This window comes from Ammospiza caudacuta, chromosome 5 (genome assembly GCF_027887145.1).
Source record: "Ammospiza caudacuta isolate bAmmCau1 chromosome 5, bAmmCau1.pri, whole genome shotgun sequence".
In the NCBI taxonomy this organism is placed as follows: Eukaryota; Metazoa; Chordata; class Aves; order Passeriformes; family Passerellidae; genus Ammospiza; species Ammospiza caudacuta.
Genome location: NC_080597.1, coordinates 26,926,212 through 26,944,126, shown reverse-complemented (window position 1 = coordinate 26,944,126; position 17,915 = coordinate 26,926,212). Strand labels below are relative to the sequence as shown.

At 42.8% G+C, this 17,915-nt stretch overlaps 1 protein-coding gene across 8 annotated transcripts in view; it reads left to right on the top strand.

Annotated features, from left to right (window-relative positions):
• The window catches only part of RBFOX2 (RNA binding fox-1 homolog 2), a 170,540-nt gene that overhangs the window by 109,404 nt on the left and 43,221 nt on the right, over positions 1–17,915 (top strand). For all 8 annotated transcript variants that reach the window (XR_009274768.1, XR_009274769.1, XM_058805412.1 and 5 more), the window contains 2 exons: positions 225–449; positions 10,531–10,677. Coding sequence is in view for 6 of the 8 variants with exons in the window: in XM_058805412.1 (XP_058661395.1) it covers positions 225–449; positions 10,531–10,677 (372 nt within the window). In the remaining 2 variants the exon portion in view is untranslated. The remainder of the gene's footprint in view (positions 1–224; positions 450–10,530; positions 10,678–17,915) is intronic.

Genomic DNA, 17,915 nt, shown 5'->3' with positions numbered 1-17,915 from the left:
CCACCCAGTAGCAAGAAAATTGCCCCGAAAAGATTAAGAAAACAGTGTCATGGCTCAGAGGAGCAAGGCATGTGCTTTTTGATAGGAGAGATAATAGAAGACTGTGGAATACTATGGTGACGGTGGGTGGGATATTCTCATGAACGTGTGTGTTGTCTCTCAGGCTGATGTTTTGATCTATCTTCTGTAGAATAAAGCTGTTTTCTCCTTTTTCCTTTCTTAAGGGTAACCAGGAGCCATCAGCAACTCCTGATGCAATGGTGCAGCCATTCACCACAATCCCATTTCCACCACCCCCACAGAATGGGATTCCCACAGAGTATGGGGTGCCACACACTCAGGACTATGCAGGCCAGACCAGCGAGCACAATCTGACGCTCTACGGAAGCACGCAGCCGCATGGGGAGCAGAGCACGAACACGGCCAGCACGCAGAACGGATCTCTTGCAGTAAGTGCACAGGGTGCCCAGCCAGAGCGGCACACTGCTTTGGGGAGAGGCAGCCACTGATTAGATTGCTGTTTCTCAAGTGTGCAGCAAGCCAGCAGTAGACTTGAAAGGAGAGAATTATAAACAAAACGCGGCTTCTGACTTTCCATTACTGGGTTTCCCCTTTTGCATGTTCCCCTTGTAAATTGGTGCCTGCAGAGAACAGTAGTACTTGAAATCATGATCATGGTGATTTTACCATGGTGGTGTTGTCCAAAGACAGTCTCTGACAAAAGTGTTAATTACTTTGTGTTAATTGGCGAATGGTTCAAATAGATGTGATGGAGGCAAATTCTGGAGGGTTGACAGTACAAAGAATTAGGGTGAGCACATGCATCTTAGGTGTAATCCCAATGTGGTTTTGTTTTCAGGAAGCTAACAGAGTAGAAAATTACTTTTCTTTGACTTTCTGAGGACAGCAGGGAACTTCAGGGAGCAAGGATAGGAGATGAGCTCTCAGTTACTGGTCATCCATTTGCCAAACCAAGATTTTCATCATCTTATATATTTTCTTTCTTCTTTCCATGGCCTGGAACTGGCACTGGGCAACATGCTGGCAGATTATCCCAGGAAAAGCTTTATCCACCCCTTAAGCCACTTGTTAAGACTTAACTTCCTAATAAAGAGCCTTATGGTGAGAGCCTTCGGCGCTCAGGGGCGGATTTAATCTGTTAATGCTTTCAGTTCTACTTGGAGTTGGTGTTTGGGTTGCAGAGATTATTTTTTTTCCCTGGTAAGTACTGAATGAATTCAATGCCAACAGTTGGAGGAACTGATAGTGCCAGCTCAAATGTTCATGGTTCCTGATGTGTGCTTCTGCTCCTTCTGCAGTGGGCAGTGGCTGCATGGTTGGCACCATTGATCATGACTTCAATAAGATACCTTGGATTTCTTCCTGGGAATGCCACAACTTTGGCGTCTTGAAAAAGTACACACTCTGTAAGGCACATTGCTAGTGCGAACAAGGAGCTTAGGGTGCCTTGCTTGGCAAAAAAAGTAGATAAGGAAGGACCACAGAGGAAATAAAACCAAGCACTGATGCAGTGTGCAGAAATGCAAGTCATCATTTTAGCACCACATTGTCCTATACCATTCCAGCATGTAAGATTTGGGTTGCCCATCTCCAGCAAACTACTACCTCAGGCTCTGCCGGTTGGATGAGGAAGCTGGAAACAGGGAATAAAAAACAGGGCAGTGACTTTCCCCCTGTGTTTTTGCTGTTCGCATCCTGGTCCAGAGCTTAAGAGCATTTCTTTTTAATGGAAATTATGTTAGCCTTGACCTTGGATGTAAGCTCTTGCCAGCCTTCCTGCTCCTCTTCCATATTAGGAGCCATCTCTGTGGCTCTGCAGGGCTGAGCTCTGTGTTTCATCAACTAATGCTGGCTCCAAGGAGCCCACAGCCTATGGCTAGCCTGTGAGGAGGGACTGGGAGCCCATCTGTGTGGGAGGGAGTGTTGCTGGGAGACTGCTGGCAGGCTGTGGTGTTGCCAGGAGTCTGTGGAAGGAGCCTGACTGGCAGGGGGTAATCCAAGAAACAGGCTGAATAGCACACAGCACTTGTACTGGAAACAGGTGTGCACGTCTGGAGTGACTGCTTGATGTGGTTAAAGACGTGCAAGCTGAGCATGCAGAGTCAGGCTTGTGGCCATAGCTGGCTGGGAAAGGCTAAGGGCACACACAAGGGCGTTGCTGTGGCTGCTATGCCTGGAACTGATCAAACCCAGAGGATCCCAGATGGTGGCACATGAAGAAACCTGTGGGAGCAGGGCTAAATTGCCTCAACCAGGGGCTTTTCTCACACCAGACTTTCACATACACTTGGATCTTCCGAGTCTCTATCTTTCTGTCTAGGAGTCCTCTATGAAGTTATTTTGATTTTGTGGGCTGCCTTAGGATGTAATTCCTTTGAACTTTTCTTCTCCTCAGTATGCTGATTAATGATGTAGGACATAGGGGAAGCTAGAAGGCTCGGTAGTTACTCAAGTTGAAGAATGCTGTTAAAATACAGCAGAACAGGTTGGTTATTTAATCTAAAGCATCTACAGTTAATGCTAAGCATTTTGTCCATCTTGTGTGTTGGCTGTTACTTGTTTGACACACACGTTCAGTCTGTATGGACTAGACTGTTAGGCTTTAAGGCATCTTGTCCTTTAACCATTTTACCATCTTGCTCAAACAGTACTGCTAACTTTAATAGACCAAAAAGCTGTCATGGGTGAGGTATGAGCCTTCCCTCCCATTATTGTGACTGACAAGCACAGCTGCTGTCACGTGTGTGAAGGCGATACCCCACACCCAACAGCCAGTGGATTTTTTAGCTGCTGACTTGAAGCCTGTGCTCCCATGGGATGATTCAGAAATTCCTTCAGCTGGACAGATAAGTTCCCTGCTTGCTTTTAAGAACAAGGCCTGTGATTGGCAGGACAGAGGGAGATAGCAAACGGTGTGGTCAGATAGGGACCTTTCCTGCTTTTCAGGCTGATAGCCTTTAGGATAACTGCAAAAGTAACAAAGAATGTGGGCGTAGCTTTAAGGTCACTAATAGAAAGAGGGCTTGATCTCGTTGGTCATATGTTACACAGCAATGTAATGTGGTCTGTAACAGGGTCCTTAAGACTCAGGGTGGGAGCACCTTCTCATAGAAACTTGGCTAGCTAGCTAGAATGATTTGAGATTAGTGGTAGTGTCTCAGTGAAAATACAGTGGTCTGGGAGCCTGAGGTCAAAGATCAGCAGTGAACTTATGTAAAATAAACTTTGAGAGTTGAAGTCCATGCCTTTCTACACAGACTAAAACCCTGAACAAAGGGGAATGACTGGTTGGTGTCATGAGCTGAGATGAGCTTGGTTACGGAGGTTTGAATGTAGTAGAAAGCATTCGGAGTCTCAGGATTGGGGCATAGAAAAGAAGTTGGCACAGTAGTTGGTGTAATACAAACAGCTTCATATTTTGGGATCTCTATTTTAGGACCAAGTCTCATCTGTGGGGCTTTGTTTCTTGCCTGGCATGTGGCAGGAAGACCTCTCGGTCTTCATGTCCAAGCATCTGTCCTTTCTCTTGATACTGTCCCAAAGCACAGCTGAAAGACCTGGATTAAAAATAGGCTGAGGTACAGAACCTTATTTGGCCTACTTGGTCTGCCTGTGGCAGCCCTTCACTTAAACAGTTGACGCTCAGCATTTCACTTCTTGTGCTGGGCTGCCTGGTTTCTTCCCCCTTCCCCCTTCTTGGTTTACCTTAGTGCTCTTATCCCTAATGGAAACACCCAGCACAGTTAGCTGCAAGGGGAGATGCTAATTAGGCTGCAGTACCTCTGGCAGCTGAGCTGATCTAAGAGATTCACTGCTGTCAGAAAGGAGAGATCTGGCTTCAAGCAAAAACTCCCACTCCTATTTACTGTCTCTGGCATTCCTTACGTGAGCCACTTTAATTCACTGACCTGGCAGAAAGCTGTCCAATTCTTTTGCTGGATTAATGAATTAGAGCAGCTCTTGGAGTGATCCAGCAAATGCTGTTGTTGCAAGGTAAGCGTGTGGAGAGCATGGCCAGAAGCCGAGAGCAATTGTCAGCTCTCTGCATCTCCTGGTACTCTACCCGCAGAGGGAAGATTAATAATCTGCTGAACTAAAAAGGCTTGCTTGATAGTAAATGCAATGCACTTACTACTGCAAGCTGATTATTCAACTTGTTTCTCTTGTTAATGTCAGAGGGAAGAATTTGTATGTCTGTATAAATTATGGAATGCAGCTGGAGGTATAGAAGTAGAGGAATAAGTTTATGTAAATTACTTCACATGAAAATGGCAGGTGCTGTCGCCTCGGTGTTACGTTGTCATGAACCAGTATAAAGTATTATTTAATTACAGAGCACCGTGTCTCTGCTTCTTGATGTGCTCTACTGAAATGTACTTAAATCATCTGCTATGCCATAAAGGGGTATTGACTTCCATATTCTCAAAGAAGACACCTTCATGGTGGGGGCCCATATGTGCCATGTTCAGAAGCAAGATAGGGAAGGTGCTAGGTCATCTGGCTGTGCATTGTACATCTAGCAAGGGCTTAGAAAGAAGAGAGCCAACCCACCAAGGATTCCTCAACTGACTTTTGCAACACATGGACAATGTTATAATGATGACTTCCCCTTGGGTATTTCTTGCCTAGACTGAATTTGCAGAGTTTTTCTCTGTAATTACTTTTCATCCCTTTAATAATCAAAACAATTGCTCATGTGATGTATTTCAGGTGAAGAATGTGTTTAATGAATATCATTAGTTATTTTCTGATACTGCTAAGCAGGTAGACATGAGGAAGAACTAGCTTCAAATAAGTAGTTTGCTGCTGGTTGTTTGGCCAACTCAGCTTAGAAATTGCTGTCTTGAGGTTGCAAACCCTGACATTTAACATCAAGAGTTTGCTTTGAATATGAGGCAGATTGTCAGCACTTGCAGACTTGTGTCTAGTGAGGCACATTTAAAAATGAGAAATAGGAAATAAATCAACAAATATCATTACGTTAGAGTATATAGCTGTGGTAATTCTGCTTATCTCTCAAAGGTTTTAGCAGATCTAGCAGAAGTACTGGGAAGGATAAAAGCAATGATGAAAGGGATGTAGCAGGCTTTTTATGCAAAGAAATGAAATCCTCACTTACAGAAGGAGCTGTCAGGACTGAAGGTATATGACAAGTACATAGAAGATTGTTTGGTAAGGCAACTAAAATATGGAGCTTTCCCATTTTCACTTACTAGGATGCAAGTGGGAAATAACTGGCTGCCATGTATGGAAAAAAGAGCAGGGTTTACTACTTATTTTTTCCATATAATGAAGAAATTAGCATTGCAGCTCTTGTGCATGGGATGCTTTGCAAGTTGAGACATCAGCTGGCTTAGTTTGCTGGAGGAAAGTCAGGGAGCATTTGCCCTGTTCTGGTGTCTTTCCACAGATGCCAAACATTTGGCTGCTGTTAGAAACAAGATAATGGGATGGATGGATGGATGGATGGATCTTAAGTCTGTCACTGTGTGACAGTTCTTCTGCCACTGTTGATGGAGTGGTGACCACTAGCTTGGGAAATTTTGCTCTCTCTTTCACCTTGTCAGGGCATCCCTGTTTTGCGAGGAATGGGCTGGAACTGCTCACAAAAGATTTGACAATTTGACCAGCAGAGCAGGCCTTTCAGGGGGCTCCATTTCACCACTTGATTAAGAGGGAAAAGAAAAAGCACTAAAGAATTTCTGGTTAGAAATAGCCATCTTTGAGTTGAAAATGTTACTGGACACGTCGGAGGTATAGTGCAGCACAGCAAAGCTCCCTATGTGCTTTCCTGTGTTAGGTTTGTGTTCTGTGAGGTATGTCTGTAATGAGGAAAGTGAATAAAGTTACTTAAGCTTCATAATGTCTGAAAATAGATAACTAACAAAAAATATATATCAGAAAAAATACACCACAAATGCACCTGTGTGGAAAATAGTAAAAAGCCTTATAGAAGTTGATTGGTATGTTCTTAGAATTTTTGGTTCTGTTTTTTTAGCATACAGAATATTTTGGATGGTAGTTAATTGTGCCAGTAAGTAGTGCCCAATTTTTTTAATATAGGACTGCTGGCATCTCTGAAAACCAAGTACATGGATATAAATGTAAAATTGTATTTACTGCTATTGAAAAGTGATAATTAGCCTTAAGGTCTTCTGTCTGCTGAACAAGTGTTTAAGCAGCTAAAGTTCCCATGGCATTTGCTACTGGATGTGTGGGACCTCAAACCTACGTTAGCAGAGTGCGGTGGGGCAGGAGATGGGTTCTGTGTCTAGAGCCTTATTCTTCTCTTGTTTTTCCATGAAACCTCCTCAGTGGGTATCTGTTCATTTGTGAGTGACTGGTTTTTTTGACACAGGTTCTTTACTAGAAGTCGTAGAGATTTTTCCACATTATCTGTGCTCTGCTTCATTGTGGGAAGATTGCCTTCTCCCAGTCGTTGCTTTTGGTCCTTGTCTCCACAGTTCTTCAAGCTCTTGATCCAAACAAGGTTGGGTGTTTGGTTTTGGCTTTTTTTGGATCCAAGAGTGATTGAGGAGCAATGGAGTGAGCACAGTCTGTCTCCTAGATTTTGTAAGCCACCCAAATCCCCTTTTAAATATAGTTATTAGTTACAGTTTGTATTTTGTAAATATTTTCTTTGCAATGATTTATGGCTCTTAACCTCCTCAGTATGATTCACAACATTTTGGACCGCCTGCTTCCTGGGGGAGAGAATGGGGGGTTGGTTTTTGTTTGTCTGGAACTTGGATCTGAAGCGGTTCCAGTTCTAGAAGCAAGTGGGAGATGGAAACAGAATGTGCTGGGTATTAATAATCTCTGTGTTGGTGTGTTGCACCATGTCTGCCTCGCCGGGGAGGCATCCCTCTGTCTAGCCACACAGATGAGATCTGCTTGGAGCTCAGGTGGTGCTGGAGCCCCTGCCTCCCTGCTGCTGAGGGGAAATCCTCAGCAATTGCTTGTTCACCTGCATTAGGGTAGAGACCAGTTGAGAGGTGGGAACGTGGTTGTAGAGCTGCTTGGAACGCTCTCATGTTTCCAGGTGTCCTCCTTCCCTTTTACATGGCTATGTGCACAAGTGTAATCTGTGCTTTTCTTTGCAGCTACCTCTTCTTGCTTAGGGTTTCCTTGCTGCTGGCAGGTGTAAGGAAAAAGCTGACCTAGGGGCACAGGCAGCAAGGAGTTAAAAGTGAAGCACATGCTTTGCTGTCCTGAGCTCTGATGTGCTTCTCAGTGACCTTGAGCAGAGCTCAGAGCGTTCCTGTGCAGGCGTGAATGGCATTATCACCTGCATCAGTGCATGGTACACAGGCTGTGCTGAGGAGGTGCAGTGAGTCCGGTACTGTTCCTGAGTGTGAGACCTTTGCTGCAGTGTGTTTGCATTCCCTGATGAGAGGCATTGGGACCTAGGGAATGTGTATTAGTGCCCTTCTGGGCTGGCTCTCTAGAGAAGGGAGAGGTCTCTTTCTTCACTGGGAAGTGCTGACACGAGGCCAGGAGCTTGAACGCCTGTGGGGAAGGAGTCAAGGTGGGGAGTGAGCACTTGGTGAAATGAGGGCTTTCATCATCTGGTTTGGTCAGGGTAGCACAGCTGCCAGGCTCTGTTGTGTGGTGCCTGAGAACAGGCTCCAGGCCCCTCCTTTCATCTTCTTCCTAATAAATTAAGCCAAGGAATAACTGTAAAAGGAAAAAAAAAAAAAGAGATCTGAAGAGACTGTTTTTTTCATTTACATTGTAGTTGAATGTGTGGCAGTGGACAAATGTACTGAGCTAATGTTATGGTGGTGGAAAGTTCAAATCTTACCTTAGGGCCATGAATGATAGAGATGAGGGAGCTACAGCACAGAGAAGAAGATATTTAATTTTATACTACTACTGAAAAATTAGGCTATGCGAAAGCATGAAAAGCATTTGGAGTCTCTCAGTGGAGTTAAAAATATAAGAGTGGACCAAGATCCCTTTTTCCTTCTATCATTTCTTCTTTTTGCAGCATGTGTCTCACTGTGCACGTCTCACGTGCTGCAGAATGACTCCTGTGTGGCAGCAGCTCTCTGCCATATGCAGGAACAGCTGTGAGTGCTTTTGAGCAGGCCACTGTACATGATACATTGCACCCTTGGTAAAGGAGTTCTGCCCTCTGCCTGGGAGAAAATGGATGGGAGAGGAGTGCAAACAACATTCTGGCTTCCTCCCCTCTGGAAACACCAGATCCACTCCTGTGCAACCTATATTTTAATGTAGCTGTCCCTTTTAGCAGGAGTATTGGTGATTTTTGGGAGTTACTTTGGAGTACTTACTTGCAGGTGTTGTATGCAGTAGTGATAGATAAGCCACTCCTGTGTTTTGTCCTTCTTGGACAAATTTGCCCTGAGGAGCAGAGGACTCTGATGGAGGCATAAAAATAAAACCACTAAGTAGCTTGGTGTGATTTAATTGCAAGCCAGCTTCATTGATTCCTCCCCTAGGGTGTACTCTCTGTGAGTTTGGAGAGCGTTTTTGTCATAGAGGTGAGGGAAGGAGAAGAGGTCAAACATACAGGGGACAGCTTTTGGATAAGATCAAAAGGAAGTTTCTAAAATGTTTCTCCAAAATTTGATGTTTGGGGGGTAATTGAGTCTTAGACAAATAAAAATGCTTCATTCTACAAGGCTTCTCCTGAGACTTGCACAGCTATTGAAAGTAGACATATTTGTCAGGGCAGTGTTGTCATTCTTCCTATCAGAGATAATTTATGCTAACCAGATCAAACATGTTTTGTGCTGCATGCACAGCTCTACTGAAATGAAATGGAAAGTTGCCACTGCTCTGCTCAGCATGGCAAGACCCCAGTACTCACTGTTTGCTTGCTCTTGTCTTTGTATATACGCTTGCTTTGTAATCAATATGCGAGTTCAAGGTCATATCTTTAAGTGGTATTTCTAGGCAGAAGATATTTTCTTAGTTGCCAATTGAGTTTGTCTGTGAAGACATGTTTCCAAATGTTTGTGAAGTGTTGTATACTGAATTATGTGCAGAGCAACCTAGCAAGTCCAGTCAGTGGTTGGGGAATTGGTGTGGGCAACTCCCCTCAGGTTTCTTTCATGTTTGGTACACAAATTGCATATTTAAAACAGATGGAAAGAAGGACCCAAACCAGCAAAAACCTCAGCCCTTACATCTTTAAGGCCTACATGTTTTCTTGGAAGTGCCTTAAAAAGACTGACTCTTAGCAATTACAGTCCTTGCCTTATTGTAGGACTTCTTTTTACTTGATGGGTTAAGGGGGAAGTCAGGTTGGCATCTAAAGAGTTGAAATGACACTTTAAAGTGCATGACACGGGTAGTCAAAGCTTAACTCCTGGGAGTCTGAGGCAAGCAGCAGGAGACAGAGTGAGTGGGTGGGTGCTCTTTGAATACCTTGGCCTGTCAGTGAATGCAGTTGGAAAGGGACAAGAGTAATAAAACCGACTAAATTGTAGTCTGCTTTGTTCTGTGGCTCTGAGGTTTTGAGGTCATCTTTCTGACTAAAGTGTGAAAAATGCTATTTTCTCATCAAGCTATATTACAAAGGGGCCTTGCCTTTATATTTGGTGCTGTGCTCAAATTTTAGCTCTTTTCAGTCTAAGCTCACACAAGCAGCTGAGGTTCTGTTCCCTACTTTTCTCCTGCCAGTAATCTCTGTGCAGGCATTAGGACTCTCGTCTGGCACACAGATCTCCCTTTTCCCTCTGCCTGCTTCTTGTACTTTTTCTGTGAACAAATACCCCTGGTGTACCCCTTGACCTCTCTTTGCCATGCCAGTCAGCACTTGAGAGCAGTGGAACAAATTGCCTTTCTTAGCTGTGGAATTGGTAGCAAAAAGCAGGACTTGGACTTTTTCTAAATCTTGCAGTGGTGATGACTGTTTCCTGTTCCTGGGCTCACTTAAATGTATGCAAAAAGTTAATCAGAGACATCCGTAAGCTGTTCCTATATGGATTTTACCATTTAATTATAGACCTTCTTTTAGGGTAATGTTTCTCTGAAGGGAGCTTGACAGAGCAGATGCCGTTTTGCCTCGGGATGCACTTCTGGTATTGGCCCAGTGAAGAGCTGCCACTTCAGCTGTGGGATTTTGATGATTGCATGAACATCCTGCCACATGAGATTAGAGTGGTGGTGCTACCTCCCAGCTCCAGGATATGAGAGATCTGTCTCTTCATTAGAGCTTTCATATGGTAGCAGCTGAAGTGAGGAAGAATGGGCTAAAAGAGAGAAGCAATTTAAGAAAACCAAAGACAAATCTACTAAGCTGGAAGGTGATAGGAGAGGAGGGAGGCTGAGATCTCGTTAGTGTTTACTCATGGAAAGGGAGGGGAAGAACAACAGATCGATTGTTAAGTGCTACTGGGTTTATCAAAATAATTGCCAGGCGCTAGATGGCTCCATTGCAAGTGCAGTGCTGATACCTAAGAACAGGCAGACGAGACGCGTGAAAGGAAATGGTGTGATTTCTGCTCATGCTCACACTTTTGTCTTTTCTGATTTCAGCAGACAGAAGGAGGGGCACAGACAGATGGACAGCAATCACAGACGCAGAGCAGTGAGAATACTGAGAGCAAATCCACTCCAAAACGACTTCATGTGTCTAACATTCCCTTCCGCTTTCGAGATCCTGACCTTCGGCAGATGTTTGGGGTAAGTTATGAGCACCTCTTCAGGCATGGCAGATTCTCCTCCTCCACAGGTGGGACACCTGGTGCTGTGTATTTGTGTGAATGAAAAGCCCTTCCCCCTCAGTTTAGTCAGCACGCTGTAATATATTTGCAGGAGTAGAACAATTGGTAGTGTTTAACTTAGCTGGTTAATACACATGAAAACTATAACAATGGTCTTCCTATTAAGGTGTTCATAGAATCATAAAATGGTTTGGGTTGAAAGGGACCTGAAAGATCATTCAGTTCAAACACCCCTGCCATGGACTGGTACATCTTTCACTAGGTGTGTTTAAAGCTCAATCCAGCCTGGCTATGAGCACCTCCAGGGATGGGGCATACACCACTGCTTGGGGCAACACACAGCTTCTCTGAGCAGCAATGTTCAGTGTAATCTAACAATTGGTTTGGGAAAAAAAACCAACACAAAATGAAACCTTACCTTATTTCTGAGTAAAGGCCAGGATTAAACACTGACTTGCAAAGCACTGTTTTTCAGTTGCATTAGAAGCATGTTGAAGTATTTCTTTCCTCATGATCTATTTCTGTGATGAAAGATGGCTGCCAACAATTTGCCAAGCAGTGATTGCATGTGGAAAAGCTAGTGCAAGTCAGGTGGTATTTTATATTGTGTATGATATACCTTCCATTGCTTTTGACCACATAGTTTGTCTTCCCTAATCCTTGGATGCTATTCATGATTCTTGATTTATAACCTCTTTGAGGAAGAATTTGTTTATGTGAGTACACGTGGTGACTCTGTCCATGTGAACATGGATAAATGAGCTAGATGTCTCATGACCTAACCTTCAGGTGAAGTCATCTATATGTCATATCATCATCAGGGAGTATTTGACTTGTTGATATAATATGATCCTGGGTTGATGGCGTGTTTTAAAGTCTTCAGAAATATTTATTATTATTTATGAAGTTAACAGCTGCTGCCTTTTTAAGGTGCAGTCCAGTGAATGGAAGTCAGGAAAACCCAAAGCTCTTGTCACTTTAGGCTTAGAGTGTATATCTTGGTCCTCACTTATAGCAGCTGCTTCTCCAAATTCTGCAGTATTTCTGTTTCAGTTGTTGCATCTCCTGAGCATCTCAGGTATGGGTGTGTATGCATGCACAAAGGCACACGCTCACATGCAGAGTAGTGTTGCAGTATTGTAAATGTGTCTAATTCATGGACTTCAATGCTGTAAATGAGAGAAGAATTTGGCTCATCTGTCTGTAGCTTCGACAGTACAAAAGGAACAAAACAGTGGTCAAAATGCAGAAAGGCAAGGCTACTATTCAGAGGGACCTGGCCAGGCTGAAGAAATGGGCTGAGGGAAGTGTTAATGTACTCAACAAGAGTGAATTTTCAGGCCTTTCATCATACTCAACTTTCCATCAACCAGGCTCCCCAGTCCTTTTCTGCAGCACTGTTCTCCAGCATCTCATTCTCCAATCTGTCAGGACATCCAAGGTTGCCCCATGCCAGGTGCAGAATCTGGCACTTGTCCTTGTTAAATTTCATATGGTTGGTGATTGCCCAACCCTCTAATTTGTCTAGGTCTCTTTCCAGGGCCTCTCTGCCTTTGATTTATCAATTAGATACCGGGAAAATGTTAGGTTTTTTGTGAGGATGCTAAAATAGTGGAACATGTTGCCCAGATGGGTTGTGGACCCTCCATCCTTGATGGTATCCGACTTGACTGGACACAACCTGGCCAAAAAGATCTCATTGTACCTGCTGTGAGCAGGGGATGCACCAAATGACCTCTGGAGTCAATTCCCAGCCAAAGCCATGGATCTGTGATTCTGTTGCAAGAGGCCTGGGTTTGCCTCCATCTTGTTCATACCTTAGGTTATTGTTATACTCTTGATGCCTGTGGGAATGTTTTCAGAATTAAACTCATCTGGCAATCTGCGATTGCTGAATCTTCTGCTCTGCTTTGTGGTTTTTCCAGCCTGCTTCTTGCTGTTGCAGGGCTGTGCAGCAGGCAGTTCTGTCCTGTTTGGACAAATGCTTGCTGAAATCACATCCAGTTCTTGGACGACCTGCTCCAGTCTGTATTTATCACATCCTGCTCTGTGCCACGGCTGCTCCCCTCTCCTGGGAGCTGCGTCGCTTACATAAAGTGTTCCCCATTGCTGTCCCTTCTCCTGGGACTGGTGCTTAATTGACAGCTAGCCCTTTTCACACTTGTTCACCTTGATGCTTTTCTGCCATGTGCTCCTGGTGTGGGAGACACGGGTGAGATGGAATTACAAGGACATCCCTTACTTGGTGGCTCTTGCCTATGCTTTGCAGGTTGAGACACCTAGGCAGTTTAAATTAACTGCTGTCCTAAGGAGTGACTTGTAGAAAATGCACTCTAACTGCTTGCTTTAAGATTTCTTCTCCTTTTTTGGGCCTACATGGTGTCCTTTTTGTGCATAGGAGGGATGGGGAATAATGCTATATTAATTGGTTTCTGGTGTTCCTCTGGTGTTTATTTTTTCTATAAATATGGTCTCAAGTTCCAGCACATTGATGTGATTTTAACTGGGTAAATGATATATTCCTTGTAAAACCTTTTGGTAGTTCACCTGGCCCTGTGGTTGCTGAGAGTTATGCCTGCCAGCAGAGTGTTCATCTTCTGGGACACATGATACCCCAAGTGCCATTTTTCTGTAGTAGAGAACTTTGCTACTTTGCCAAGGAAATAATGAATGATTCTTGCACATCTTCCTTTTTCTTTCAGTGCTGCCTCTCTCAGCATGCTCATAGCCTTGAGCAAGAGAGCATGCTCTCTGAATCCTGCTTGCTCCTATTTGTTTTTCAGGATCAGGATGCTTTCCTTTGGGTGACTCACTGAAACCTACCCTTACTCCTAAAGGGGACTCATGGTTGTCTGAGTCTTCAGCTGTGACTAGCCTGAAACCCCCATCTTCTCCCTCTCCCTTCTGTGTGTCAGGTCACATCTCCTCAACGTCATATCTGAGAGACTCAAAATCCTTGCCTGGAGTGATTTTCCCAAGCTACTGTACAAAGAGAGAAATTGGGTAGACAGTAAAGCCATGGAGGAAGAAATAAATGTGATGGTAGGGAAGGAGTAAAGAAGTCCCCTCAAGGATGGAACAGCATGCAAGAGGTCAGCCCAGTCCTGGGGCACAGAAAATATCTAATGCTTTTGTCCAGACTTGAGTAGAGGTGGACTTGAAACATGTTGTCCCATGTGTGATTAAATGCATATTACATAATGCTTTCTAAACCTGCACCATTTGGCAGAGCTGCACTCGTAAGGATTTCTTAACAAATTCAAATTATTTGGGTTCCGACGGTCTCTCAGCCATAATGTGTTTCTAACAGGTCCTTGAGATATCCTCAGGAAAAGACCGAGTATTTCCTTTATATATATATATGCATCTTACAGGGAGGCAAATAATATGGTCTGCTTAAAACAGGTAATATTTACTTTACATTTCATGAGGCCAATGAAAAGACTTCCAGAAAGCTTCTAGAAGGAATTGGTAGTTTTTTAATGCACACAGTTCTGCACCCACTGTGGAATAAATCAATAGTTGACCTTGTTTTTGCAGATAAAGAAGAGTTAATAGCTGACCTGAAGTCCCACTGTTGCCTAGGTACCGGTGATTGTTATTTGTCTGTATTTGCTTTGTGCAAACAGAATATGGCATCAGGCAGCACTGTAAGGAGCTTTAGAATAGTCTGTTTCTTGGAGTTTAAACAATTGGCAGGATAACTGCCCAGGAAGGTACCTTTAAAAGGGAAGTATTAATGGAAGCCATAAAGTATTCAGCAGCATCATACTGATGGCCAGGAAGGCATGACTCCACAGTTGGGGAAACTGTGGTAATAAAACTCAAAACATTCTGCACTTTAGGCAAGGAGGAGGAAGTAAATAGCAGTGAATATAGGTGCAAACTTCAGCAAAGAAGTAGGTGAGAAATGAAATGTGCTAGTCATGGAGATACCAGTGACCTAAGTTTAGAGAACCCATCAGGTTTTTATATGCAAAGATAAAAGGTCTGTATATGGGTACAGTATAAAATCTGGAGGTAGTTGTGTGTTTTTGGGGAAAAACCCCACAAACAACAGCAAAACAAAACATGAAACAAGGCAAAAACAACCCCCAACTGATTGTGTTTAGAATTTAAGAGGGGTTATTTTTACCTCATCTGGTTTTCTACATAATTAATAACAGAGAAGGATGAGACAGTACTCACTAATATTTAAAAAACAGCAGATCTAGATAAGGTATGTCCAACAATAATAGCCAAAGCAAGGAGTTCATTATTCATCAATACTAATTTTTTAAGGCAATTCTTGTAAGCTAGGGGAGTTGCAGAAGGGTGGAGCTCGCCCACCAAGATTCACTATTGTAAAAAACCTGAAAGGGATGACCCAAAGAGCTGAGAACTATTTATCTGTATGTTGATCCAAGATAAAAATAATTTTGGAACATTTTAGAGAAGCCTATTAGAATCTGAAAAAAACATGTGGGTATCTATTTAGCAGAACTTTGTAATATACATCTTTGTAGACAAATGCTGTCTTGTCTATTTTGACAAGATTGTACAAAGCAATACTGATAGAGTGAAACATTGCTCAACCAATTGAATTTCTCCAAGTGACCAAATTTTAAGAAAAATAGTACTTATCTCAAGCACAACACACATTAGAGGGATTAAAACCCTCTAATGATAGATAATAAAAAGTAGTAGTTACTTGAGAGATAGCTGTGATCAAGACTGTTTCTATTGTCAATTTCCCCAGGGATCTGTTTCCATCGCTGTCTTGTTTAGTATCTGTATCAGCCCATGGAGATGGTACTATTAAAACCTTGCCAGTAAGGTTTGCAGTTAGAAAACTATTTGAGGAGGAGGAAAGAGACAGATAAGGTTACTGTTAGAGAATGAGTAGATATGCCTGGTTGACTGATGATAAATCCAACAAAAACGTGTTTGATGCAGCTCATTGCAGAGTACTGAGTATGTGGGAACTGGACCGTGCTCCTAAGATGAAAAGCTTTCTTTGGAAAACACTGATTTGGGAGAGTACTAGTGATTGTTGAAGATAGTTGCTTCAATAATTCAAAGGGCTTATCAGGTTGAAGGAGGGATGTGATCTTGCTCATGTTCCAAATTGAAAAGACTGTGACTCCATAATTTTATTCAGTTCTGAGATCAGTTTAAGACCAAAAGAAATAAACTAGGACTTGGAAGGTGAATGATTTTTTTTTTTAACTTACTAAGGTATTAGGTACATTATTTACTCAGCTTATTAAAAAGAGATGTTAGGAAATGGTAAGTCATTTCTATACAAATGCTTAAATATGGGTAATACCTGCTGACAAGGGGTTTAGGTCTTGTTTAGGGTCATAAGATTTTCCAGTTGGAAGCTGAGATTTAACACAATTCCCCTTGAAATATGAAAAAAAAATTCATAGTCATTGAGGTTTATTTGAACAATGGAACAGCTTACCAGGGAGAAGAAGAGTTGCCATCAGTGTTAAAAACAAATTAGCAACTCTTTTTTCAGAATCTTACTATCCATTTTCTGAGGGACATTCTTTGGCTAATGTGTGCAAGGCCCCTGACATGATGGTAGTCATGTTCTCCTACACTGGTGGTAGGATGTTCCTTTCCGTTCTGGACCGTGTATGCAGAAGAAAGTTGATATTTCCCCTCAACATATTTCTAGTCCTTTCAGCTTTGTGCTCTGATAGTGTCTGTGCTTGCACCTCATGGTTTGTAGCTTCAGCCCTTTCCTTTCATGCTTCAAGAAGCTGTTGTCCTCCCAGTGTAAAATTGGCTGGGATAGTCTGGCCATTTCTGGACTTTTGAGCTGGATGGACTTCAGAGTCTCCTTGTGAAGATAGAGGCAGGGTTGAACAGCCTTCAAGAGGAAGATCCTTCTGTTCTCAAACTGAATCTTGAATTGTCTCCACGACAACAAGCAAGTGGATTGTTTTGGTAGTTCATATAGATGAACATTGCACAAAATCTTTCTTACCTGTTGTGAGGGCAGCAGTACAAGGAGTCAGAATTGATGTTTCTCAGAATTTACTGTGGTCAAATGCTCTTCAGTTAAGGGTAAGATTAAAAAAAGGGCTATGTTGATGAGGGTTGCAGATTAAGGTGGGTTAGCACAGTACAAGCTGTGAATTTTTGCAGACTCTGGCTTCAAATGGAGACCCTGCTTATACTAAAACTTGCTCAATCCATAGCTACTACTTCTGGACTGTTAGCTGGGGAGCATAATCAACCCAGTTGATGAAGAGGTTTTGTGTGTTATCAGCTACAGCAGTAATAACCCATAGATGTTTTCTGTAAAGGTGACTATTATGTCCCATTTAATTAATTTCAGTTAGTGAAGTTATTAATAATGTCACTTATTACAGGTGACAGAATGGTAGCCACTGTTTTTTTACATTGTAAAAGGATGACATTCAGGCAGGTGACGTTATCCTTTTTCTTCTCTAAGCATAATTCATATTGCTACTGCAAGGTTCTTTATGATGTATCTTTGTGGTAGACTACTACTTTGTATGACCCAAGCTACAGAGTTCTGCAAGCTCAGATACTTTTGGAAGCTCTTGCAGCCCTCAAATGTTGGCCTCTGAGGAAACATTTTGTCACTTTGCACTTCCTAAAATATCCTGGTGGATATAATTTCTCATCCAACTTCATTCTGGTGTCAAGAGAGCAAAACACCTCCATAAGCCTATAGTTTGAGGCTAAAGCAATAACAAATTAGACTACAGCTCTTTGTCAGCAAGAACTTGATAGAAGTCAGTATTTGCTAGTAAATACATTGAAATACAGAAGTAATTAGTGATGCACAGGTATTGGCAATGGAAGAAGTACTTGTTTAAGTGTTAAGGTCTATGGGTAATAATATGGTAGAGCAAGAAGCTCTGACCTGCAGGTGTTGATGCACTGGGCCCAAAGTATAGCAATGGCACACTTGCTTAAGGGGACTCTGCTTCCTGAGTGCATTGGACACTCCAAGGAGGAGATTCTGTCTTCTGGATATCAAGATGTATTTTAGATTTTTCATCTCCCAGTACTACTGGCCACCAATTGCATGTAACAGGTCCCATGTGCCATTATTGGAGAGCAAATATTCTGTTATAAAGTGATCTCTCTGTGGCTTTTCTTGTTTTCAAGCTCTCCCTGTGATGACAGTGAGCCCCTGTCACTGGGTGTGGCTTTGTTCTTGCTGGTGCTGGT